Below are 26,914 nucleotides of genomic sequence, written 5' to 3'. Positions count from 1 at the left end.
TTCTTTGTTTTTTTTTTTTTTTTGGGGAGTGAATTAGAAGTTGAAGATAATTATGTACTCTTGAAATAATAAAAAAAAAAAATTCCCTAGTTTCTAATTGCTTTTAAAAGGAAAGGAAAGGAAAGAGAAGACACTGGAACTTTGTTAAGTAGAAAATTGATAGTTTTTGGCTTGATTTAATTTTTGTTTTGTTTTTTGTCCAAATAGTTTGATAAGTGATTGATGGATAATATTACACGTTTTAATTTTTTATTATTTTTTTCGAAAGATAGACATAACTTATTCCATAAAAGACCGAGTAAGATGGCAATCAAATCAGTGATTAATTCAAAGCTCTCAAATTCCTGAACTATCCAATTTTATTTGGTGCCCAACTCCTCGAAATATTTTTCCCAGAATCCTCTTTTTGAAAAAAAAAAGAATTAAGAAGAGCAAGTTATTAAAAAGTTAAATAAAATGTAGAAAACGAAGTTTGAAATCTTTTTTTTTAAATCATTTTTCCCTCAATTTCGTAGCCCTTGGGCCATGTTATTAAGCCTAAATTTGCTAAAACCTCCAAAGGATCGTTTTAATCAACAATAAAAACACACACATACACACGTTATGTCTGTCTTTTGATATATATATAAGGTAAAAAGGATTGAAATATGTGATTACAAAAAACGTAAAATTTTTTTAAAGAAAAAAATGCAATTCAACAAAATATATTTTTATGTGCTTATTTTCTCAATTTCGTAGCCCTTGGGCCATGTTATTAATCATTTTAAATCAAAAAACACACACACACCTCCATATATACACACACTGTGTCTGCCCTTTGGTAGATTATACTACAGTACTTTACACGAGTAGTAGTGGCCCAGTGGAGAAGGAAATCTTTTTTTTTTTTTTTTTGGCTGACGGAGTAGGTGTCCGGATCAATTTTTACGGGACCCGACTAATCCCACTCCGGTCCGGAAAAAGAAGCCTCATCCCCCGAACACACGTTAATTACGGGACTCAAACCCTTGTGGGTACTGAACACCAGTTCCTAAGGAGGTTTACTGAGACCAATCGAACTGTGCATGAGGGGCGGGGAAGGAAATCAGGAATGCAATTAATGTAGAAAGCCGAATCTGTGTGGCGGGGTTTGGTAAGTTATGGGTTCTGGGTTGGACTGTTAATATGCTATTTCAGACCCTCTTGGGACTTTCAGATATATTGGGAAAAGGCTCCCATCATTATTGGCTTTTTGCACCCATTATGAAATTGAAGTCACCAAAAGGCTGCTTGTTGGCTTATTGGCTTATTGCCTCTTGGGACAGTGACAACTGAATTTGCAAATAGTATCAATTATGTCTTATTCCACTACAAATACAAAAGCATATACTTTCAAAAAAACACAAAATGAAAAAGATAATCTATAGTTTCTAGGATAGAAGTCTTGCTTAATTTTTTTTTTTTTTTGGCTAAAGATGAAATGTCTTCGTTGATTTTCTTTTATTTTACTTGTTCGCTAAATATGAGTATCTTAATTATTGAAGGAGATAGGGCAAGGTTATTTTTTCTCATTATCTTTTATGTATGTATATACTATATTATTTCTCGCACATAACCACATTTTCTCTTATTTGCTCGTATATCATATAATGTATATCGAATAAGAAATTAAACTACAACCTTAGATTACTTTTTTTTTTATCTCAAAACTAATAATGTAAATAAAAAATGATAGAAAGCAAGTGATAAAGAGAGGTGCTTTCCTTTTCTTTTTTCAAATCAATGCTTTAAATGCAAAGTCGTAATAACAATAAATTCTGATGGTGCAAGTAAAATAGCGACAATTTTCATTACATTTCTGGTGTCGGAATTGGATACCATGCTTTCCTACAGTGTCTTAATAGATTCATGAACACTATGACCCCAATGTTCGTTCTGATTTAACATTTTTCCTGAAAAGAAGAGGCAAAAAAAAAGTGAAAAAGTGAAGTATTTAATCTTGTGATTGTCCACTTTTAACTTGTTTAGCTAATTATTTCCTTTCTTTCCTTGATCTTATCCTTCGAGATGAAGTAATATGAACCAAAAAAAATTTAACAAAATGCAATTCTTTCTTCTTTTTTGGTTCTTATGTCACACCAGGAAGGCCTTTTAGTACAGTAAAATTCCTTGGCGAATACACATTTCTTGTTGTCTTCCCTACTTCTGCATAGTCTGCCTGAAGTGACAGAAAAGGATGGAGGTGGAGGAGGGGATTATTATTGTAATAATGCCTTCTGCTCAGCTTGTAAATGTTATCAGGGCTTTGCTTCACAGGTAACTGATGCCACAGGAAATGGGTCTTACCTGCTTAACCCTGTGCTGCATTACAAGATACCTCCTGTGTGATATTGACATGAGTATAGTCTTCAAATTCGGTATATCCTTCTCGAGAACAAAAATGGCAAACTTTTCCCAGTTCAGAACTTCAAGGAATGGAGGCACATAATTGTCTGATATAATCACTGGAACACAGCCATACATGATTGCCTCGACTAACCTTGGACTGTTGACTTCATAACCTCTCGCACATATGCAGAACTTGCTGCTCTTCATCTGTTGGATGTAGCTATCCTTGCGCAACCGACCAACTATCTTCATGTCAGGATCTTTGTTTTCCCAGTGTTGTAGCAGAAGAGGTCGAACATAGCCATGCATATTACCGGCAAAGAAAGCAAGGATTTGCCTCTGAGAAGGAGGTTTACCTCCAAGACCTCTAGTTGAAAACTGCGCTGAGTGCACATTTGTTTCTGGAAGAGATACATCCTTGCCCAACTGGAAGCCTTCTTTCATATCAGCATTGCATAGAGCTCTTATGCAATAAGCCATCAGTGTTTTAGTTTCCTCTGGAGCCTATAAATATGAGTAAACATTTAAAGACTTATAAACTTAGAAACTAGCATTTGATCATAGAGGAAGAAGACAGTCCTGAATTTCTCGTTTTAATAAGCTAGAACAACATGTGAAAGGAATTAGTTAGAAATGCCTGGTAAAATTGCTCCAATTATCCAGCATTAGTTTAAAAGCGTACAAAAGTGCATGAATACTTACCCAGTCATGGCAAGCAACCAGAAAATGGTCAGCACCAGAAGTTCTATTCCAGAAAGAGTACCTTGCTTTGATCATATCAAGGTAGTTTCTCAGATACTGTTTTAAAGTGTCAAAACTGCGAGAATTGGGCACGTATACGATCTCTTCCAGAATTTGAGAACTAAAAGGGAAGTAAAACAGGAGGGCCTCTTCTGGATTAGTTGTAACATATTGTTTGCTTTCTTGCAGAAGACTCATGAACCAACCCTCTGAAGCATAAATTCCGGTGAGCCTAGGCTGATGGAATACGGGTCTTTTCCCCTCCTTGTAGATATAAATCTTCAGCGTTTGTTCCATTAACTCATAGCTCCTGCATTAATGGTTTGAAGTGGTCATACTATAGAAGTGTGACAATATAATTGGTCATATCATACTGCAAAATGCAGTTCAATATCGCTGAAGAAATAGGCCTTTCTCTTTTTTCTTCTTTGTAAAAGATAAAGTTGCCAAGAACATTTCAAAACTCTCAGAAGTTTGAATAACACTTCTATGACTGATAAAGTCTTTCACACCTAACAAATTAGATTTTTAAAACTTCTCTATCTCCCTTCTTGCCCAGAACTCCTACTCTGGACCATACAGAAGTTTCCAATCCCTGTTAAGTAGATAAATTAACTTCCATCTTTTAGATATGCCACTGAATCCACACAAAAATGCATTCTGAACTGCAAGGTTGCACACTTGCAGGTTGCAACTGAACTTCAGGTCTATTTCAATTAAGTTCAAATATTCTTGACATCAGGATTTAGAAGCACATGATCACCTTTTCCTATTAACAAGAGTTAAGAGCGAAACAGAAATTACTAAAATCAGCATTTGTAGATTGTAAGGCTATGCCATTTTTGACCAACCACATTGATGAAATCTCACTGGGACCATGTCTGAGATTCTTCATGGTCAGGTCAAGCAAACAGAACAGTTTTCATGAAATGAGCCAGTAGTACTATCAGAAAAAAGGATAAGTTCTCCAATAGTCTTTTCTACGTGAGAAACCTTGTATGCCACCACAGCATTCATAGAGGGAAACTGAAGCCAATAGCAGGATTTTTTTGATGAAAACATTTCAGTCTAAACACTGAAACAATGCTTAGATAAGAGAACTTCCAGAACCTATAACTTCACTTATCAGCTTCTTTCTATTTGTCTCTCTTGTATTTTTTTTGGCAGGCCTCATGCATGATCATGACTTTGAGCATACATATAGTAGTATACTGATTATTGCATTGGAAATAGTTATCATCGCAAAATTCCTACCTGAAGATACATGAAAGAAACAGGATTTCCTTTCAAACAACTTGAGCATTCTCTGAATTTGTCATCCATCTATTCAACTTAGGAACTCATTATCTTGCAATTTAAGTTAAGGAGAATTGCTATTGTAGCTGAAATTTTTATGCTATTGATTAGGCTCATAAATTTTCATTCAACTCTGTGGTCTCAACTCTGGACCATAAAATGAATGACCAAATTGTAATCTTTAAAGGAACAGTCAGGTCACTATACACCAAGATTGAGCAAAATGTTTATCGTACCTGAAAGAGGAGTAGATAAAGTTTACTCCATGAGATGCTAGACTCATGGTGTCTGTATCAGATTTTAGATTTTTTGAGAATCCAATCTGAATAAAATCTAGTGTGACCATCGAAATCATCTGAATCAGGAAAAATCAAGCTGCTATCGACTTACCTCTCAAACCTTGAAATGTTCCAGTAAATAGGAGCATATAAGCCAGATTTATCGTTGACAGTTTCCACTTTTTCCATCTCTAATCTTGCTTTGAGCAATTGTTTATCTCTAGCTGAAGACGGTAGTATCTAATGACATATTTAAAGAAGAGAAGAAAGCATTAACAAAGGTCTTTTTATGTCAACAACAGCTCGTTCCAAATAACATTGAGGTGAATGTACCGTTGAATTGGGAGGTGATGAAGTATGACTCTGAAACATGTAATTCAGCTCCCTTATTGTCACCACTGTTCTTTCTGTACTTTTGGTTGTTTTCTAGGTAGCGGGAACAGCTTTCTTCGAAGAAATTCCACCAATTAAGGCAAACTGACTCTGCTGCTGTCCAAGCACCACATCTTTGTCCAATGCAGTTGTGTTGGAGAGAATTGATATCGAAGGAGCTTTCTCGCGTCCCTCAGTATGTCTACCAGAATTGTCTTGATGCGCTGACATCGTCGGTGCTAATGTAACATTTCCTGACACAACGCTGTCATTTAGCTTTCTCATTTCATCGCTCAAGGCAATATCTTCTACCAGGATGCTACCAGAAGCAGAATTCATGTCAGTGTTAACGTGTTTTGCTGCAAATCTGTATTCATATTCCCTTCTCTGTCTCTACACTGTTGTTTCTTTTCCTTGTACTGAAAGTTAAATTGTGATACAAGTCCTCAAGTGACAATTCGACTTCAGAGGCTCTGTCATCGTTTATTTTATTGGAAGCAGCAGAACCTCCATTTTTTTCTGATGCTGATTGATTCATTGAATAGCTGCTGCTTTTATCCAGAGCGACAGAGAAATTAGCTACCCCATCAGCACGATCTTTTTCAGTAAAATGTGAGTAATTCTTGCCAGCAGAAAAGAAGTTTGATATAACATGTCCATAAGGAAGTTCAAAATACTGAAGCAGTAGAACTGATGCCAGCACCAGTCCAATGAACCAAAGAAGCATTCTATTTTCAAACGAAATTTCACGTTCCCTGCGGCCCATTATCCTGATTAATTCAGAGATATTCTAGACACAGATGATTCCTAACAACTTCAAAGTCGAGAAAGTCCAAATATGTCACTCTTGATGAAGCATGAATTCACACCAATGAGATCAAAGTCATACAGGAATACAACTAGCATGAATTCACACCATTGAGAACAAAAAAGCACTTCCATGGTATTAGCCCCTGCCTTTCCCTTTCTAATCTCACTTGAGCAAACAGATCCTGAGTGATTATGTTTCTTCCCTGTAAATTTGCCAGCCATATGGCACATAAAAAGCGGAATTACATGCTTTGAACTTCACACTAAAAGCTTAAATATCACACATCACAGATTCTTGACTAGTAAGACTCTCGAGCGAGTGCTGACATCCCATTAGTAAGATAGTACTAACATACATCTCAAGAAAGAAGAGAAACAGCAGACTGAGAGCTGTAAAACCTGCAAAGAATCAAATGTATTTACCTCAAAGATGCTTATATATGAAATTCCAAGTTGCTATTTGCCTTAGTTTATTGTTAGCAATGGAAGCAAAACAATCCATCATCCTACCATAAATGGCATATTTAGAAGAGATGTGCATGGTCTCCAAGTTTTTCACTTTTTCTGCTTTGGATTTGGTTTAGTTGTAGAGTTGCTGTCAGGTGCCTTGTTGGCAGCAATTTGGCTTTCCAAGAATCGGTTATGACTTGGAAGCCATAGAAGTACAAAAGAGTGCCCCTCCAGCTATGGTTTTTTCCCGTATGGTTGAAAATTTTCTCAGGCAATTTACTATGATTTACGGTTTGAAATGGCATACTGGGAAAGTCTAAATTTACGGTTTGAAATGTTAATTAATTTGAAACGCATAGAGGGTAGCCATTGCTGATTATTGACACAGAATCCGTTTTGTAACTTATATTACTGACCAATGACAATGGATTATTTTTGGTAACTGCCACCACTGTAGCAATAATTGATATTCTTTTAATTGCCATTTTGTGCTGTCCTAAGCAAACAGTTTGTTAAAAAGAAAAAAGGATTTTGTGGGATTGGTAGCAAAATTTGTTTGAGTTCTTGAAAATATCTTTTGTTATTGCATGTGATTAATTTAAATTCGTCATATGCATGTAATTAATTTAAGTGGGTAGAACCTGAACTTTACGAAAAAGGAAGAGAAATATGTGTTGAATGGCAATCAAGGAAGGAAAATATATACTTTACTGTAAAAATTACCCCTTTTTTTCCCATGACTCTTAACTGCTATACAGCACATATTTCACTTCTTTTTGTTCAAAGTTCAATATCTACCTACTTAAAGTAATTACATGCATGATGATTCTAAGCAAAAAACAAAAAAAGAAAAAGAATATTGGTATTTCAATTTATTTGATCCAAAAAATTTAAAAAATAATTATTCTATAGTAAAAATCAAACCTCATGCTTTGAATATCCAAGAAATCTTGTGGTAATCTTCCCTTATAATGCCCTCTAGGTTAACTCAAATATTTTAATGGTCAATTTGATGAGTTGGATTGAAATAGAGAGTAAAGTGAAAAGAAATAAATGTTAGGAAGTAAGCTACACTTTGACCAAATTTTAAGGGAAAATTTTGAGATTAACCCAAAAATAAGTGTTGGCCAAAGTTTTTAAATTAGGGACTTGAATGGAAAAGTCCCTAAAAAATTTTCAAAATTCACTCAAGCCCTTATTTTCAACGATTGACCTTGATCAACCGTTCTTGGGGTAGTGCTGTCACATGGGATGACTTTTTTTTTTTTTTTTTTCAACAAATTTCTTATTTTGGAGGACCAAATTGACATTTATCTTAAATATTTTAGAAAAGTATAAAATTCCTCCAATAGACTATCACAGTTTTGATCGTAGGTTTTAGACCATAGTTAACGTTAATTTTTTTTTTTTTTTTTGTCGAAATGATAGGATTGTCATAGTTAACGTTAATGGTGGAGATGTGTTTGATTTGCATTTGAGTAGATAATATTGATTTGAAGAGTACCAAAATTTTGTTGTAATTTTGTATGTTATTTTTTTTATTATCTACCTTTGTTATGTTAATATCTACATATATTATATTTATATTTATATTACAACATATAATTGTCACCTATGATCAAAAAAATCCAGTTCTTTTTCTTGCCATGATCAAATATTTAGAGATAAATTACTATTAACTTGTGTCTAATATTTGGAAATTTTTTTATTTTTGAGAAGATCATGATTTTTTAAAAAGTTAATAATGAATTTCAAGAATGCTCTTGAATTGCTATTTTCTCTAGTTTTTAAGCAATAAGGAAATTCGGACCAAATAGTTGGGCCTATTAGCCACATTCAACCTTTTGATGTCTGAATTGTGATTTCGCCCAACTTAAATTCCCTTCCAATTTCAAAAGTCCTAAACCCCAACAAAACCCCTTCTACAAACTCTCCCCAACTCTGGTACCTAAACCCAAGAATCCTCTCCTCTTCTACAAACAAGAATGGAGATTGACAGAGGGGATGGGCGCAAGCCAAATCAATTAAGACCAGTGGCTTGTTCTCGCGGCATTCTAAACCGTGCTCACGGCTCCGCCAGTTGGTCTCAAGGTGCCGTATTTCTCCTCCCCCTATAAACACCTCAACTCATTTCATGAGCAATTCGTTTCGCAGATGGTAAACATTTTTTTTTCCAGAAAGCCCTTTTCTTTGATGGTTTCTCCATCAATTGGGACTTTCTGGACTTAATTGTGTGTCAATTTTAATATTTTTCACATGGGTTTTTATCACTTTTTTCTGCCTTGCTTTTCTTGAAATATTTTTGTACCCTTTGTCCAAGTATGATTAAAGTTACGGTCTTTGGTTTCTTTAGAGAGTGAATTCAGGATTTTTTTTGGAATTTATGCTAGATTTTTCTTTATATTAAAGATAATTGTTTAATTTTTGCTCTGAAATTGAGGGATTAGGTTCATGTTGAATTCTTTACCCATTCATTTTAATTATTGGAAAATTTTCGTGTGTTGATGGTGTGCTTTCATCTCCCTGGTTTTGGCATTAGGAGAAACCAAAGTTCTTGCTGCAGTTTATGGACCTAAGGCTGGGACAAAGAAGAATGAAAACCCGGAAAAGGCTTGCTTTGAGGTCATATGGAAGCCTAAAACAGGGCAGATAGGTGAGATTCCTGTGTGTAGATAGATTGGTCTTCCTTATGTGTTGAAGAGTGGAGATATGTACACTCTTTTAATCTGTATAAATTTGATAAATGCTTAGGGAAACCCGAAAAAGAATGTGAGATGATATTGAAGCGGACTTTGCAAAGCATCTGCCTTTTGAATGTTCATCCAAATACCACCACATCGATCATAATTCAGGTGATTTTACTGAGCAGTTGAGTCAGTCATGACGTTTGATGATATAGACAACGAGAATAGTAGGAGTATTATAGTTGCTTTCAATATCCAACTAAAGTTCAGAATCACAATTAATAGGTTTTGGAGAATTGAAACTTTATCTTTCCAAAATTTGAATATGAAGTATGAATTTATGACTCTACTAGTTCTCTTGATTAATATAATTTTTATTACAACAATCACTGCTTACCAGAAACAGTAATAGTTTCCTGGCAAACCATTTTTGACCTAGGTTAGCTACTTACATCTGTACATTCTATTGGTAAACAGCAAAGAGGCTATAGTAGTTTAGCAATTTATAGAGTCATTAAAAGAATGCTCGAACAACAAAAATGTAAAGAAAATGAAGTTGGAAAACTAAATCATGTTAAGTTAGCTTGACTTAAATCTAAAGGAAGTATGACTTATCATAAAGCATAGCTGAAGGCTTAATTCCAGTTCATATTAATCCATAGTCTGCCGAATTTCCCTTAAAATCTCAATCAGCACGTGGATTGTTGTTTCTTCTATATTTGTGGTACACATATTTCTTTCAATTTGTGATTCTCAGGCTGTGGTGTTATCATTAATTGTCTTACTCTAAGATTTGTGCTTGCGGGTTCTGAGAGATGTCAAGCATGAATTTTATTTTATTTTGCAGGTTGTAAATGATGATGGTGGTGTATCCTTCATGATCATAGTTATCAATTTATGATACTGGCCTTAAACTTTTTATAGTAAGAATATTTTTCCTTCCACTAAACCATGTTGATTTGGTGGCGAATTTGCTTAGTCCCTCTTTGAGGCTATTATTTTCTATGATGGAATTTCCAGAGGAGGATTCCTCAGAGTTTTCAGAATCAGAAGAGGAGGTTGTCTCTGTTTCTTCTGATTCTTTTCTTGTGAGATTATCTTCAGAGACTTGTGAATATGTTGAAATGTATGGGATTGAGTCATCATGAAGATCTTTCATCATCGAGGAAAGAGGATTTCATTTTAATCAAAACGGTGAAGCTATTTATCATTTTCAGGATCCAATCTCTGGTCATATTTATTTTGATGTATGTACCGAGTGTAAAGGGAGCTTGCTGCTGATTAACTAGAAAAGTCAAAGCAAATAAAACCAGAAGAAACAAAGGGAAAAAGAGTGAAAATTAGGATTTTAGTCGACCTTGTTAAGAAACTATTCTCAGTTGGAATCACATGGACTCCTTTCCTTTTTTCTTTCTTTATTTTCTTTGGATCACATTCATTTGTAAGCGATATTATTGTGATTGTAACAATTATGACTGCTTCATATAAACTTTTTGCACCATTTTACTGGATTTTTCTACTCCTTTGGTCACATGTCCAGAAACTAAACACTTTGTAGGGGATTCAAATTTGAATATGCACTTCACTTTCGTCAGGTAGCATCCTTCTAAGGAGGGATACTTTATCTTTTAGTTGCTATGGACATTAAACAATTCTTGCAGTATTCATGCACCACTTCTTGCTAAATTGCAGTACTTGTTTAAAGTTTGTCTTCTCTCTCTCGCAACTTCCTTTATTTGTTGATGTACTCCTTGATTACAGTTTTTAAGCTTCTCCCATGTGCCATCAATGCAGCTTGTGCTGCCCTCGTGGATGCTGGCATTCCTTTGAAACATCTTGCTGGTAAATGATTTTTTTTTATTCTCCACCTTATTTCAAGGAGAAAGAACTAACTAATTGGTACTAATTGTTTTTGCTGGATACTTCAGCTGCAATATGCTGTTCTCTAGCAAAAAATGGACGGGTTCTTTTGGATCCTAACAAGTCAGAGGAACAGGTGAGTTTTGTTTTTCTTTGTATAATTCATTCTACTGCTTGACAAATTTGGATGTACTTGTTTTCAATTCTGTGTCTGTTTTCTGTTTCAAAAATATATATAGCTTATTTATGTCGTCATTTCTGAAGTATTGTACTCCTGGAGTAGTTCATTCCAATTTCTTCATGAAGCATTGTTCTTGTGCTTTTCTTTTTTATTATTATATTTTTATAGGAACACGATTATGAAACTTTTTTGGTGAAGATATGTCTTAAAATAGCTATTACTCAGTCATATGTACTAACCTGCATCTTTACAAGCATTGTTTAACGATGGCAGAACATGAAAGGATTTGTATATTTAGCTTTTCCCAACTCGATTCAGTCCGTGCTTCCTGAAGGATCATTACAAGTGGGAGGTGAACCAGTGGAACATGGGATTATTACATCTGTCACACATGGTGCAATGTCAGGTGCCTGCTATACATCTCTCTGAGTCTCCAGTTTAATAACTTGAGCTTCTAAACTTCTGTTTTGGGATATTTCGAATGATTGCTACCACACACTGAGTATTTAATCTAGGGCGTCTCTTGATGATAGCAACCTTCTATAATGTGACAGCTGTGCTGTAAGCTGTATAAATTAGAAGTATAGTTGCCATCTAACTTCTTTATCAATCTATGTGTTGTTAGCAGATTGCAGGCTTCAGTTCTTAAGTTGGAAAATGGTTAGTAATGAATTTTGTCTTCCAATGCTTAGTTATGGTATGATTCTGAGATCACACTTTATGGGGTAGTTTACATTTTGACCCTGAGGGATTGGCTAAATGACACAAGGATTCAATCAGGTTTGAGAGCTAAAGTACAACTTCGTCAATGAAGGGTCAGCAACAGTATTAGAAAGTAATAGTAATAGAATTATTGACAAGTATTTGAATTAACTTGGTTACTAAATAGAAAAAGATATAAAAAAAGTAGGACATTGATAGAAGGCAAGGTGGCAACAAGGTTACCAGCCCTTTGCATGTTACTGCTATCCTCAAGCTGCTTTTGCCTGTCCATTGCCTCTAGGCCAAGTCTTGCTCCCTGACCAGAAAATAAAGCGACCTGACCCTTTCGTCTTTACCCTCCCCAGCCATAACTGACATTATCACAATCCTTCCGAAATTCATCTCTTTACCAGACTAACTACCTGGTTTGGCCTAATTTCGCACTCCTGTTGCCGCTGCCAGCCCCTCACCTGCATCCCCTAATATACTTCCAATCAATTGACCTCTGATTCTCTCTCCTCCCCCAAGTGCTGCAATCAGCTTCAATCTCCACACTGCCAAGCTTGTTTTCCTTTCCCATCTAATCGGATTGTGTGTTTTTACACACCCACAGAAGTTACACATACTTAAATCACACACTATTCATGGTGCAGAGAAACCAATAGTAGTCTATGTTTCCTTATAGACATGCCAACTGGATATAGTGATTCACATAGACACCCCACCTTCATATGCACTAGCGGGAAAGTGAGGAGTGCTGCTTGGTGAGAATCTGTCAAGGATGTTGAGTGTTGATTGTTGGACTTTCTTCGTGGAATACTTGTATGCTGGTGGTTTTGGTTGGAGGTTTGGGGAGAAGAAGGCATTTGCGGTGGTCATTGTGTTTATGGCAAGGCATTTTGTGCGAGGACTGTCAGAAGCAAAGAAAAGTTTTTCTGTTGTAATTTATAGCGTTATTATGCTATCTTAGTGGGTGTAAGAGTCATATTGTAGATTTTATTTCCTTGTTCACTCTTTTCTTTGTATTGCCAAATATAACTCTGTGGCTATATTGTCTACAGTGGATGATTACCTTCTTTGTCTGCAACGAGGACGGGCTGCATGTGAGAAGTTATCTGTCTTTATCAGAAGCAGCTTAAAGTGACACATTCCAATTCACCTGTACAACTTTTGTGGGAGTTTAGGATGCTGGGAGGCGGCGAATCATCAGTTTTCTTCTACCTCGGCATCCTCGACTGCTAAATGTTTGATAAGCATTGTTTTCTTTTGGTTGAAATTCCATTTGAGCTTTTGTTATGGGGTGTGAATCGGCTTGCATGAGCCTGTGATGCCATGTACTGATAATCTTCTAGATTTAGCATGTTTCGTCTGTAATCAGCACTGGATGAATGATGATGTATATCTCACTGCAAAGTTCTTTTGCAAGACTACTTATTTTACCCATTTTGTCACTTTTTAAGTCGGTTGTTTTAATCCCTGAAAGTATAGCTGCGGAGTCTCTCATGCATGGAAGATGATAAAAATCAGTTTCAATCCAAACCAATTGAAGATAAGCCATTTTAATAGCAGTGCTTGGAACCTGATATTCTTTGTTTTCTAAATTGCAACAAGATACCGATTCAATTCTATAAATGCATCAAGAGAGAAGCTAAAAGTATAAACGAATTAGTCTATACATTAATAGGCAAATGTATAAACCCAGAGAAACTAAGAAGGATGCCCTAATAACAAAAAAAACTCTTTAAGATCTGCCAATTTTCAATAGTAGTTGTGCAGACTTGTTATCTAATTAGTTTCTAGGCACATTATTCAGACCTCATATACATATTTTTTGGGTTGGTGCCTACGCTGCTGATTAGGAGGGTGTAAAAATGGGTGTATGCCTATGGTTACTGTTTAATAGCAGTGACTGCAGGAAAATGAAGTTTCCTTGGGTGGACTCCATCAGAATTCATAGGGCTTCAAAGACTTTTGGAAACGATTGATTATTAATTTTAGTGGGAGTAAGACGAGGATTTTTTTTTTGTTTTATATATATACATATATATATATATATATAAAGGATAAAATCCTGAATTTTTTCTTGCCTAAAGTCCTAATTAATACCTATTCTTAAAGTTTTCGGTTGGCATGAAATGTTTCTAAATATTTTCATTTAGCATCTCATCCTACGTTAATTCTCATTTGGTGATTCTAAAATTCATTTGTTGCAAGTAGGGCTGTCAACGGGTCGGGTTCGGGCCGGAATTCATTATTTCGGACCCGGACCCGAATTACTATACCGACCCGGATCCGACCCATTTACCTGGCGGGTCTTTTATTCTATGTTCCGGATCCGGACCCGGCGGGTCTCGGATCCGGGTCAGGTCTACCCGAACAAATTTAGCAAAATTTATAATTTCTAATAAAAATGAGAAAAAAATATATTTGTAAACTAATTTCTAACTAATGCAAAGAAAAAACCAAATAAGAAAAGAAATCAAATTGACTTTACTCAAATACAGCACCCTAATCAAATTATATTGATAAATATATATTTTTTAAATTATTAATTCATTTATATCCGGATCCGGGTCTAATACGGATCGGAATACTATATTCCGTATCCGACCCGTTTTTTGTTTGACAAAACGGATCCGGATCCGGATCCGGGTAACGGAATTAAATCCCTACCCATACCCGCAATAATTTCACGGATCCGGTCCGAATCCGGGTCTAGACCCGACCCGTTGACAGGCCTAGTTGCAAGTGCTGTGAATATTTATGAATTGTCCCCCTCCCAACCCCACCCACCCCCCCAAAATTTAAAAAAAAAAGAAGAAGAAATCCAGGCTTTGCCATTGCTCCGAATATTCCACAATTTGATCCTAACATATGAGGTCAGTCTGCGCTAGTATTTTGGTATGACCTTTCTACCAATAGTGCAAACAATGGTCCCTTATCTTGTCTCAAATGAGGCATTACACTTTACTATAGGGATTCTCAATCATCTGTAATCAGCCAAACCAGTTGATGACAAAAACCAATTTAGTACGTTTTTAGGTGTTCATTGCAATTGACAATTACGTGCTCTTTCTTTTCTTCGTCTTCTTCTTTTTCAACATATGCTACTCTTGTCTGACTTGACAAAGTCTAATGGTTAAGGAATTTTCTTGGCAAAGGGGTGAGGAATCTTGAGAAGCAGACCGGGAAAATCATTTGATTCTCCATTCATAGAATCGTTTGGTTCCTTGATATTTTCTTGGTAAACTTTACAATGAAAATTTCAATTTAATAATGTCTTGTCTTTCATTTATAGGGCACTTTAGCCAGAGATTACTTTTCCTTAAAAACAAAACAAAATACTTTTAATTGCCCAAACAAAAAATGTTGTAACTAAATTTTTCCTCACCGGGGGTAAGATAAGACATTTTCTTTGTTCCCTTTTTTTTTTTGTTTTTTCAAACGAATATTATACATGAAATTATATATTGCATAAATTAGCTTTAAGAATGTGTTGTTAATTTGCTTACTACACAATAAACATTAAAACTAGAGCTTGAAAGTCGCCTTGTTGAAGTATCTACAACCTTGAAAAAACTATACTATATTATAATTAGCTCAATTTTAGACTATAGTTAGTTTGAAAAGTCATTGTTAATTCACTTGCATTGTCATGTGTTAAACAAAACAAACAAGAAATCCACGAGGTCTATAACAACAATGAGAGTGTTTTTGGCACAGGAAATAGATTTGGTAAGCTATCAAAATATGCCACTAAAACCCTGGAAGTGTTGAAAGTTCATAATCATGAACCAACAAGCAGCAGCTAATAAATTATCCTAGATCGACCTGTTTTTTTTTGCCTAAATATTACTCCTACTAAACAATAGGGATCACACTAATCACTCTCGAGTGATTTGACAAATTGTAAGAATTGATTCTATCATGGTCTTTTATCAGTATAATGTTGGTCGGATTTGGTGTGAAATAATGAAGTTGTAAATTTATTAAAGGACAAGCGGCCACTAATAAATTTGAATAGTAGGGGAACCACACAAATCATTCTTGAGTAATTCGACAGCCTCAAATAATTAATCCAACTGAGGTTCATCATTATTACTCCCTCCGTCCCACTCTGATAGTCCTGTTTTCCTTTTTCGTCTGTCCCAAATTGTAGTCCACTTTCCATTTGAAAAATGTAGTTGTATTTAAATTTCCTAAAATATCCTTATTTAATGTAAGTTGTTGTTACTATAAACCTACTCCATTTAATGAGAGTTTATTCTTTTTTTTACCATCAATTTAAGTTCCCATAAGGTTGTACTCTAATTAATGTGAGTGTATTTTAGAAAAATAGCTACCTAAATTAATTGTTCCAACAAAGTTAACTACTTTTTCTTAAACTGTGTGAAAAAGGAATCAGAACTATCAAAGTGGGACGGAGGGAGTATAAGTTTGGCTGGATTTGGAATATTGAGAAACGAAAATGGCTTGATTCCCTTTTGTAGGATTTTGCTTATTCGTCTTTTCTTGTTTTCATGAGAAAAAGGTGCGTGATTTCCTATGTTCTTTTAGTCTTAGTCTGTCACTTTCTGCTAACTAGCTATAACAAACACGTAATTCCACTATTGGTTGAAGTAATTAATGTGACATTAATGCATTACACTAGGGTCGATCTAGTGACCTTTCCATTATTAGGTTTAGAATTTGAATTCTGCACCAATAGTGAGAGGTACATAGAAAAGAGTGAGACGATACAAACAATAAAAAATGCATGCTTTATGCTCATTTTTGCGCAATCATTACAGATTGTTCTCTTCATATTCTCAATTATCTGGCATTTTGGAGAGAGAGACTATTGGCCATGATTTTATGGTCTGACAATTCCCTTAATTTTGTAATCGATAATGATCATTCGAATGGCCATACTCAGATTCACTGCACTTTTTAATTTTTAGACAGTTTCCTGGTAAAATTAACTCTGGGAAGCCTTTTAACAAGTATTCCCTGTTAGACAAACTCAAAATTTTCAAATATCTTCTGAATGCTTGAGGCGCTTACTAAATGCATCCAAGTGTTTAATAAGCCATATTGAAATGTAATCAATTTGGAATTGTTTAAAGACTTAAATTTTTTGTCTCTTTATACCGATTAATTTCAATTCAATTTATATATACTGTTTCACCGAACTCTTATGGGGTCATCTACAAGGCTTTTCATCAAGAGTTTAGCCGGGATTCAAGAACGGAGCTCTCCTCTTCCAAGGGCTTGAAATTGGCCTGTGAATTCTTTCTATTTTCTCAGTAATCATTATAGATTTTCCGATAACGATAGACCTCAATTGAGTTGCCAAAGAAGACCAGTCAGCACTTTCCATTTTTATTTTCTCAGTAATCAGCTGAAAACCATTTACTTTCGTTTTTGATGTTTCCTGACCGATCAGATTGATGATGTATGAAAGCAAAGGATATGCAAGGATTGGAGTAATGCCGCAATATGGTGATGCTGATTCGGTCAAGTGGTTCTAGGTTGAAAAGTGCAGTTCATTCCATGTTGACAATTGTTTTGAAGATGGAGAGGAGGTGACTAATTTGCCATAGACGCGTCGATATGAAACTAGCTAATTCCTTGTTGCGTACATCAATTGTTGAAGATGGAGACAGGTAACTAATTTTCACTTTTTTTTAAAATATATTTTTCAATTATTTTTTTTATCTTATGTACGTCAAATCGTTATACTATATTTAAAAAAAAAACTCGAGATAATACCAATCCAAACGGGTTATAAATGATTTGGGTTGGCTAAATTTTGAATATGAAAAAACCAGGTTGTAGTGATTAGATGTAGAGCTCGAACATAAGTTACACTGGGACCTGAATATGGCAGGGACATATTTGAGCGGTTTTGCAGAGGTTTCAAGCCCTAAATAGGGTTGAAGATACTGAAAACACTTCACAAGACGGATCTCTATTTACTCGCGTCCGCGAATGGAGGATGGACATGAAAACCGGTGAGGTGAAGAATATAATTAATTAAGAGGGATCGACTTCCATGGATTTCCCAATAATTAATGAAGGTTTTGTTGGTGTCAAGGGTGCATTATGCGGTAATTTGGTATGTATAACGTCGGATGAAGACACAAATATGTTGTTTTCGCATGCAGGTAAAATAGAAGTATCAAAATGGGTGATTTGGACGGATTTGGACGGGTTGAAATGGGTAATGGGTATAATTAAATTAATTCATTTATACCAATTCAATTAGATGTGTATAAATGGATAAATAAAAAAAAATGAGTTGGGTAACCCATTATCCATTTATAATCCATTTATTTTAACTTTTTGTAAACTCATTTAAATTTATTTTTACAAACTAAATTATCAATTTTTATCACCCTTTGCGCCCATCATTAGTTTTAAATATTTACTTGTAATGCTCAATAAGGCTAATTATCAATTTTTTTTTTCATCTGTGCTCTACGTCGCAAAATTACATACTATTTAATAATTAGACAATAAGACTATAAAAATTTGAACTAAGTACTACAAAAGTTAACATAAAAACTTTAATCACATACTTGGGTATGAAATTTCGTACGTACCAGTCATGTGAAATGAACAATACCATTAATTATGCGGTAATTTGATATGTATAACGTTGGACGAAGACAAAAATATGTTGTTTTCACGCATGCATGCTGACACGGTGCAAAATCATGATACAGGTTGGACGCTGCGTCAAGGAAATCTGCCATAACTATATATAAACACTGCCGTCAGTCCAAAGCGAAGAGACGTGCATTACTTTGATATCAACCAACAACGTGATGGTTAAGGAAACAACCTAGTCGAGGAACATGCAGAGACTATATCTGCAAGTTAACTCAGACTTTGTTACTACAAGGATGGATGGAGAAATGTGTGTTGCACGTTGTAACTGTTTATTCTCTTGATAATTACTAAAATAATTAGTCGTCCAAAATTAATTACAAGAATAGAAGTTTTAACAATTTACAGTATTGCAGTGCTATTAACTTCTTTTTTCTTTTTTGGTAAAAATTGACTTACTTCTCTAGCACAACATATAGAACACCTACAAATGTTTAGAAAACCTTATTCATTGTTTCACTTAGTAGGGAAGCATTATGAAGCAATAGAGAAGTGAATTTAAGAAAGAAAGGAAAATTAGAGAAGAAAGAGCAAATTTTAAAATAAGCAAATTCCAAAATAGTTATCATGGAATTTCAAATTCATGATCGAAGAACTGCTTTTATTAAGCTAAATTGTTAATTAGTTTAGGTGTACTTGTGTTTTGCATCGTATAACTTCTTGCTGTAACTGTTTATAGTTATATTTAATTAAAAACTATATGGTGAGTGAAAAAATAAATTATACTTTTTATGTGTTCCACAAGTTTAATTTTGAGCTTTGAAGGTTTCTTTATTTGAGATTTTTCTTCCAATTTTAGTAATTTATCTTTTTCAATACATTATTTATTTATTTATTCTTAGGTTTAAGGCATTTTCAATAAGCTTAACGGTCAAAGGCGTGTTTAATAAGCCATATTGAAATGTAATCAATTTGGAATTGTTTAAAGAGTTAAATTTTAAGTAAAGCACTTGTTCATGTTTAATATACATGTTAAATATCATTAACAATTCTTTGACAAGCATAGTATATCCTGTAGTGAATTTATAATTCATAAGGATTTAAATCAAACTCGTTTAGTAGGCACCTCACAGTCTTTGCTCAAACACTAATTTCTGGCCTATAAAACAAAGTCAACTTTAATCCACAAGCCTTTTTTAAAAAAAAAATTTTAGCTCTTTAGTTATATGTCCTAACATCTTGCTTTTATAAATGTTCACTATGTTCAAAATTCATTTACATTGATACTGAAAGTAAATTAAATAGTCACAATAACTATGCTCGATTATTTTACTTATTTGAATGCAACAATTCAATGATGAAAGCAATACTTTGATTAACTAATCTTGATGTCTTATTCTTTTGTGCTTCATCTTCTATTCTCTTTCCATTTTTTGAAACTATTATTTCTTTTTTTTTATTAGCAAAATATAGGACTTTTATTAATAAGAGAAGCTCATTACCTTACATTTAATAGCAGCCAAGGAATCATTGTCTTTAATGTGCACAGTTACTATTTATACAAAAGGAATTAATATGCACCAATTATTATGTGATACATTAAGTATCATATTCTATGTCAACAAAAAGAATACAATAATCTATACTAAGATTCTTTTGCTTACAGTTAACCCATAGTGGTAGGACAAATACTAATCTATTGTCAAATCATAACTCTGTAATATATTGGTTCAATTTCTTCTCACTTTTCTAGAGTTTTTCTTTTCCATGAATAACCACCAAGATCCATAAATTTTAGGCATTAAATTTTCAAAAAAAATATCGTAATTTTTAAAATTATTGCATGTATATATTTAGCAAAAAAAAAAACTAAATACTTCAAATTTATTGACTTTGATAGCTTTGCCTCTTAAATTATTAGGGAAATATGATATCACAATGAAATCAAACTAAGTCCCAAACTCAATATTTTTTATCCGAAGGAAAACCATGATAAATTGGCCATTACTGAGAGCAAAAATTAATCCAACTTCGTACAAAAATAAATGTTTCAAAAGTCTAACATTACATGTCCAAATAATAATAATTTTATCATAAAATACTGTTCACATAATTTGCAAGGCTTTCTTAAGAAATTACCTATAAAAGAAAGAACAGGATTGTTGAGAATAAGGCAAACCACTTACATCCAAATATTTTATGAAACAACTTCAAAAGCTTTGAGTATTTTCGAGGTGAAGTTAATGTAAGCAAAGTTAATTTTTAGAACAATTTGATGATCCATTTTATCCAAATTGATTAAGGAATCCATCTTGATCTTGAAACTATTAAAGAATGTTTAAAACTATTCATGTCCCAACGTAAATGCAATTTCTTGGAGACATTTTAGTAACTTTTTTTTTTTACTTCTCTGTAATCGTTGCTTATTTCTCCGTAATTTCTAAAACACATCTCCATTATTTTTGTGAGAAAATTTAGTTCAAAAAAAATTTCATAACATAAAAACTACAAAGTCTTTTAGAAACTTTAATATATAGCGGTTCAACATAGATGATAATATGCTAAAGATGGTTGGTCTTTTTTTTTTTTTTTTTAAATTGGCAGACCCCGTATATGAGGAAAGGATGCCAACTCTATTTTATTAACATCAAAATAAATAAACAAACGGAGGGGACCAAACCAAAACCTCCAATATATGAAAAAAATCCCCATAAATAAGCAGTACTTACTTCGTTACAAAAACAGATCTAAAGTTAAAAATTCTTCAACATCTAGCCTAACTGGCACTTTACATTGTCTAGGCAAATCCGCTATAGATGGTTGGTTCTTGCTATTTCCAAACTTAAACTTTTACACTTGCTATCATTTTATATCCTTTTACAAATTATCTATTCCCTAAAAGTAATTAATTTGCCCATAGTGAATCTCATTTGTAGCCACAATTAACAATTTTGTTCATCATGATGCGTGTAACTTTTCTTGCTTGAGTCTAATTAGTTAAAGTATATAATGATTATTCTCTTCAAAGTCTCCAAAACCCAATTTAATTTATAGGGACATTAACTAGGTAGCCTTCAAGTCCATTGTGCTCATTTGTTAGGAATTTATCTTTCCCTTGCTCTTTGTAAGGTTTAGAGTCTATCTTGTGTAATATAAAAAATTATTCTCCTCAAAAGCACCCCTTCTATTTGTATATAGTAAATTAATTCCTAAAACCCAAATGAAGAAACCTTCATTCTATTATTGAATTCTTTCAAAAGTTATCCAATAATAGTTTCATTCCAATAGAAAATAAATGAATTCAAGTTCGTTATCTATAAGGAACATTCCCCATGATATTTTTAATATTTTTGTTTGCTAATTCCACTTTTCATCCTTTTCCCATTCAGATTGAAGATAATATTTCACTTGGCGGTTAATAATTACTCACTAATTTTCTATTCCAATTTCCTCCTATAAGGCAATAAACCGATAAAACTGAAGAGAAAAAAATTTTCAATTGTTAAATGATGTAAGAGAATTTAGATGTGCCAATTTATGCATGAGGGGGTCTATGAGTTATATTAGTATTAAGTGTTAAGGTAATTTGAAGAGAAATTTCAAACTCATAAAGTTGATAATCACTAAATCTAACATAATATGCGTTCTTTGTACCCCTAAAAAAAAAAAAGAAAAACAAAGAAAATGAAAATGACACAATGTGTCTTCTAAACAGTTCTTATACTTCGATTATGCTAATTCTCAACTCTAGAACCAAAAACAAATAAATAGTACTAGAGTTAGAAGTACAAGTCAATAAACTTGGGCAAATGCTAACATCCAAGCGAGTGTATGACTTTATTTGTCATACTATTGATCAGTATTTTAGATCATCCTCATAAGTAGATGGCAGGTTCAAAATCTCTAAATTCCTTTTCTTTCACTTTTAGTGTTTGTATGACACAAAAAAAAAAAAAAAGAACAATGAAAGAAAGCAAGAAAGAAAAATGAAAGAAACACAATATAGAGATTTCCTAGCTAGTTGAAAGAACTGTCTTTTGTGTTTATGTTTAATTTAGAAATTTCATCGTTAAACAAATTTTAAATAGAACTCGATTTTATTTCTAAAGTAAAACCTAAAGCTTCCCTAAATCAAATTTATTCATAAAGTACAACCACAAAGCCGATATTACAAAAAAAATATCAACACAATAAAAATAAGACATTAGAATTACAAATACAACAAAGTCATTAGAGATTGAAAAGTAAAAACTAAATATTTACTTATATTGGATCTATTTACTTTGTTCGTTGGATGTATAGGAATTCTTTTCAATCAAGGAGGAGTAGGTTTAGAATGATATATAAGCAAACGCGGCCCGAGCTTCCCTTTTCTTTCATTACTTCTTTCTTCACAACTAGAGGAACCACGTCCGCATCAGTAGAAGTGGTGGAAGGCCCGCCTAAGCCAATGGGAGAGCTTCTGCACCTCTCTTCAAGAGATAAGAGTTTTTCCATCGGTCAACAACTAAATCACTAAATTATATTGGCACATTTTAATATAGTATAGATATAGATGACCACGGTATTATGCTTTTGCCCACCAGCGACTAAGTTTCTTTGAGGAACGTCAAGAACAAAATAGTGGATAAGCATTCAAAAACTCATGATTAGGATTGATTACAATTAGAAGTCACGTATGATATCTACCTATGAGGTCATTAAGTTAAAGACTAATTACTCACATGACTAGCATATGAGTAATTTAGTCATCTTTTATTACAGATTTTACTTAGTAATTTTTATTAATTTTTTTCAAAAATTTGCTGTCACATGATTAGATTCTATTAGTAATTGGTAAAAATCAGTCATTATGATTAAATGTACATAGAAACTAAAATAGTTAGGAATGCATTTGCTTTTATCCAAATTTTAGGAACTAAAAACACTCGTAACCCAAATATTTGAGACCAAAACTGCAATTATCTCTTAAAAATACCCTAATTGCACGTTATAAATAAGGAATCAGCAATAATTGGCCTTGATTAAATTTAGTATATGTTATAGTGTCCTAGTACTAATTCGAGGAAAACAAACCTCTACAGACAACGATATTAATGTTGTTTATTTTTTTGCTTAAAAAAAAAAGGCTATTCATGTCCTTTTCCCTCCAAGAATATTTTATCCTTAGTTAGCTTCAAAAAAAAAGGCCATTCATGTCCTTTTCCCTGCAAGAATATTTTATCCTTAGTTAGCTTCAAAAAAAAAGGGCCGTTCATGTCCTTTTCCCTCCAAGAATATTTTATCCTTAGTTAGCCTCTTATATGTTGAATTGAACGAATTTGCCGCTGTGGTATTGAATTTTGTTACAAAGGGTCGGCATAGTAGCGCCTCAATTTATCACCACGTTTCTCATGTAAAATTAAACAAAAGGATTTTTTAAATTTTTTGTGGTCGGTATTGGATTTTTTGTTACAGAGCGATTCCTAACAAAGGAACAATATAATATGCAAAAGAAAAAAGAATTAATGGACCGAATAGACCAAACCCAGTTTTCTAAAGTTCAGTTATTTCCAAAAAAAAAAAAAAATTGTTAAGGATAACGTCTATAAGAGAAAAAGATGAAAAAGTCCTTATGTATTTAGTCTTCCAATTTTTATTTTTTTTTTGTTAATTTTGCACTCAATAGTTGTATCTGCATTCTTATGTTAAAGTTCAATTCCTATATATCGATGTACAATGTTCAAGCAACTGAAAGCAGCTTAAGACAAACCCCACTCCAATGCTAAATTTCGAGTTTCATAATTTTTGGAAATTTTCCCATGGCTAGCACACAAAATGCTGCCTTATCTTTCTTGTCTTTTCTTTTCTTTTCACATTACAAGAAGGATTTCTTTTGGGGAGAGTTGAGGGGGAGTAGAAATGCCTGAATTATTGATTTGCTTGTGATTTGATCCATAACTAACAGTCTTTTTTTTGCAAGAACTAACAGTCAAAACTAACAGCCTATAACTTACAGTCATCATTTCAAGGTTGTTGCAAAATTAATCCAACAGTAAAAATTCCTTATTAATTTCATAGCCGCGTACTTTTCGACGTCTTCATATTTAACTCTCTCTCTATATATATATATATATATATATATCCACAATTTTAACATGTCAAATTTGTAGTACAGCGTTCCTATAAATACCACCACGCGGCATTGCTTCCCAATCGTCAAACTTAACATTTTCACGTCATCCCAAAACCAAAGGAATGGACCTTTCATATTCATATTCATCAGCCACAGTTCCCTTAAGCTCTTGCGCCAGGGGCTGGGTTGATCGAATCAGCAACATCTTCCGGAAAGAAATTGCCGTTGACATCGATCATCTCCCTCCCGTTTCTGTTTTTGAAGTCCCCAAAACGCTCAGCCTTAAAAAACCCGAAGCTTATACTCCTCAGCTCATAGCCATGGGGCCGTACCATCATTTACGCCCCGAGCTCTATCAGATGGAGAGGTACAAGCTCGCTGCCATCAAAGAGATCTCAACCCCAGAGCAGATTTCCAATTTCCAACACATCGTGATCAACAGGTTGAAGGAGATAGATCCTTCTATCCGGGCTTGTTACAATAAGTTCATGGACTATGATCAAGATACGTTGGCGTGGATCATAGCAATAGACGGTTGTTTCTTTCTCCACATCTTGCATTCTTATCTTGTGCACGATGAGACCACGGACAGGAGACTGTTCGGCAACACTATTGTCACGAGAGATATCATGATGCTTGAGAATCAACTCCCATTTGTTCTGTTGAAAGAGATTCGCAAGTCTCTTCAAGTCTCTCCTAATTCCAATGATCAGGGGGTAGAAGGTGATATTGAGTTGATCTCAATGTTATTTCAATTGTGTGAAGCACAATCTCCTGTTAAGTTCTCTATTGATAAGACCAACAAATGCCGTTACCGTAGACCTCTGCATTTGTTAGATATGATGTATCATATGATTGTTAATGTCCCAGGTCCTGCCGTGTCCGGATGCTTAGTAAATGGTCCCATTCAAGTCGTGCCAACTTATACAGAATTCAGGAACTCATCGACCTCTTCATCCTCGTCCTTCTCGACTGATAATGAAGATCCAGAAGTGGCTCACAATAATTTGGAAACACTCTTGGACTTGGTGGAGACCATTGGTCCTAAGCATACCCAGCGATTTCTTAGCCCTGTTAAGTTTGTATCGAGTATTCCATGGTCAACTATTTCTGGGCTGTACAGAAAAGGCAACCTGGGTACTGGAGAGCAAAATTCAGAACATGATGAAATCGAAATTCCGTCGGTATCTCATCTCTGGCGCTATGCTAAAGTGCAATGCAAACCCTTCATTGGGAGCATTCAAGAGATCAAGTTCGTGGAAGAGGAAGCCGCTTTGTACCTTCCTGTAATGAATTTGAACGTGAGCTCAGAAGTGATAATGAGGAATCTGGTGGCTTACGAGGCTGCTATGTGTAAGTCAACCCTTAAATTTGCTCGATACGTCAACCTCATGAATGGGATTATAGACACTGCAGAAGACGTGAAGCTGCTGAAGCAAAATGGGGTGATCAAGGGGGCTCTCACGGATGGGGAAATTGCTGATCAATTCAACGGTATGCAGAGATGTTATGCCGGCTCAGATCACAAGTCTAACATCGAGGTTGCCGTTGAGAAAGTTAACAAATTCTACGGCAAGAAGCTTTTGGTCAGGACGGTTAGAGGGTTGAAGAAGAATTTGTATGCTTCATGGAAATGTCTGGCCCTGGTTTCCACTGGCGCGCTGCTGGTCGTGCTTGGCCTGCAGACCTTTTGCGATTTCTATGAATGCAGCAAGCTCTGGAACTTCCACCAGGGATCGTCATGATTATCTCAATCAGCACCAGGAAGCAAAATGTCTGTTTTAATTGAACAGAGAAGCATATGATTCATTTATTTCTTCTTTTTTTCTTTATTAAATTATTGTTTCTCATGGAAGGTGCACTCGTATCTAGAATACCAAAAAAGGCCAAAAAAATGTTAAGAAAGATATACCTGTTTGCTAATGCTGTCTCGTTTAATTGTAGCTTATTACTCCAAAATGGCCAAAAAAAAAAAAAAAGGTGTATCTAAGTTGTGTAAGATTGAAAATAAAGAGGGTAATGTGAATCAATTTCATCGCAACAAAATGTGATATGCAATGCAAAAAATATGACTTAGGGAGCATTTGATAAAATTAAAATTTAAAACCTGAAAACTGAAACTTAAGTTTGAATTCGCACAATTTATAAAGTCAAATTTGTTTCATAATATGCTGAATTTGAGCACTGAATTGAAGTATTGTATTTTATGTGTATCATACAGTTTACTACAAATATTTTATTTTACTTTAGATGAAAGTAATTTTTTAACTATTACTTTTTAATTTTGATAAAATGAACTAACATGAAAATCGAATATTTTTGTCTAAGAGAGAGTATGTTTAAGTGTGTGTTTGGAAGAAAAAAAGATGCACGTTTTTGTTGTATGATAAACATATAATGTTAGAAAATGTGTGTACGTAGGTGACGAAAATGTGTGAATTTGTGTGTATGTGTTTGTGAGAGAGAG

At 34.1% G+C, this 26,914-nt stretch overlaps 2 protein-coding genes and 1 pseudogene across 2 annotated transcripts; 2 read left to right on the top strand and 1 right to left on the bottom strand.

Annotated features, from left to right (window-relative positions):
• Positions 1-2,107: 2,107 nt before the first annotated feature.
• LOC113780763 lies at positions 2,108-4,907 on the bottom strand (annotated as a pseudogene).
• A 3,315-nt stretch (positions 4,908-8,222) lies between these two features.
• On the top strand, positions 8,223-13,192 carry LOC113780950 (exosome complex exonuclease RRP46 homolog). The gene is made up of 8 exons (XM_027326740.1): positions 8,223-8,405; positions 8,854-8,967; positions 9,066-9,166; positions 9,846-9,866; positions 10,768-10,840; positions 10,927-10,994; positions 11,313-11,445; positions 12,803-13,192. The coding sequence occupies exons 1-8, from the start codon at positions 8,300-8,302 to the stop codon at positions 12,883-12,885; spliced, it is 699 nt and encodes a 232-aa protein (XP_027182541.1). The 5' UTR covers positions 8,223-8,299; the 3' UTR covers positions 12,886-13,192.
• An 11,377-nt stretch (positions 13,193-24,569) lies between these two features.
• Positions 24,570-26,192, top strand: LOC113780762 (putative UPF0481 protein At3g02645). The gene has a single exon (XM_027326536.1). It carries the CDS (start codon positions 24,570-24,572, stop codon positions 26,190-26,192), a length of 1,623 nt encoding a protein of 540 aa, XP_027182337.1.
• Positions 26,193-26,914: the final 722 nt, after the last annotated feature.

Source organism: Coffea eugenioides, chromosome 8, assembly GCF_003713205.1.
Source record: "Coffea eugenioides isolate CCC68of chromosome 8, Ceug_1.0, whole genome shotgun sequence".
NCBI lineage: Eukaryota > Viridiplantae > Streptophyta > Magnoliopsida > Gentianales > Rubiaceae > Coffea > Coffea eugenioides.
The sequence above is the reverse complement of the archived record's forward strand: the minus strand, read 5'-3'. Positions and strand labels throughout refer to the sequence as shown.

What these genes read in the sequence shown, in the direction of transcription:
- LOC113780762 (XM_027326536.1), top strand. Translation starts at nt 24,570, where the DNA reads ATGGACCTTTCATATTCATATTCATCAGCCACAGTTCCCTTAAGCTCT.
- LOC113780950 (XM_027326740.1), top strand. Translation starts at nt 8,300, where the DNA reads ATGGAGATTGACAGAGGGGATGGGCGCAAGCCAAATCAATTAAGACCA. An exon ending in CCACATCGATCATAATTCAG is followed by an intron (nt 9,167 to 9,845) that starts GTGATTTTACTG and finishes TTTATTTTGCAG; the next exon opens with GTTGTAAATGATGATGGTGG. An exon ending in TTGTAAATGATGATGGTGGT is followed by an intron (nt 9,867 to 10,767) that starts GTATCCTTCATG and finishes ACAGTTTTTAAG; the next exon opens with CTTCTCCCATGTGCCATCAA.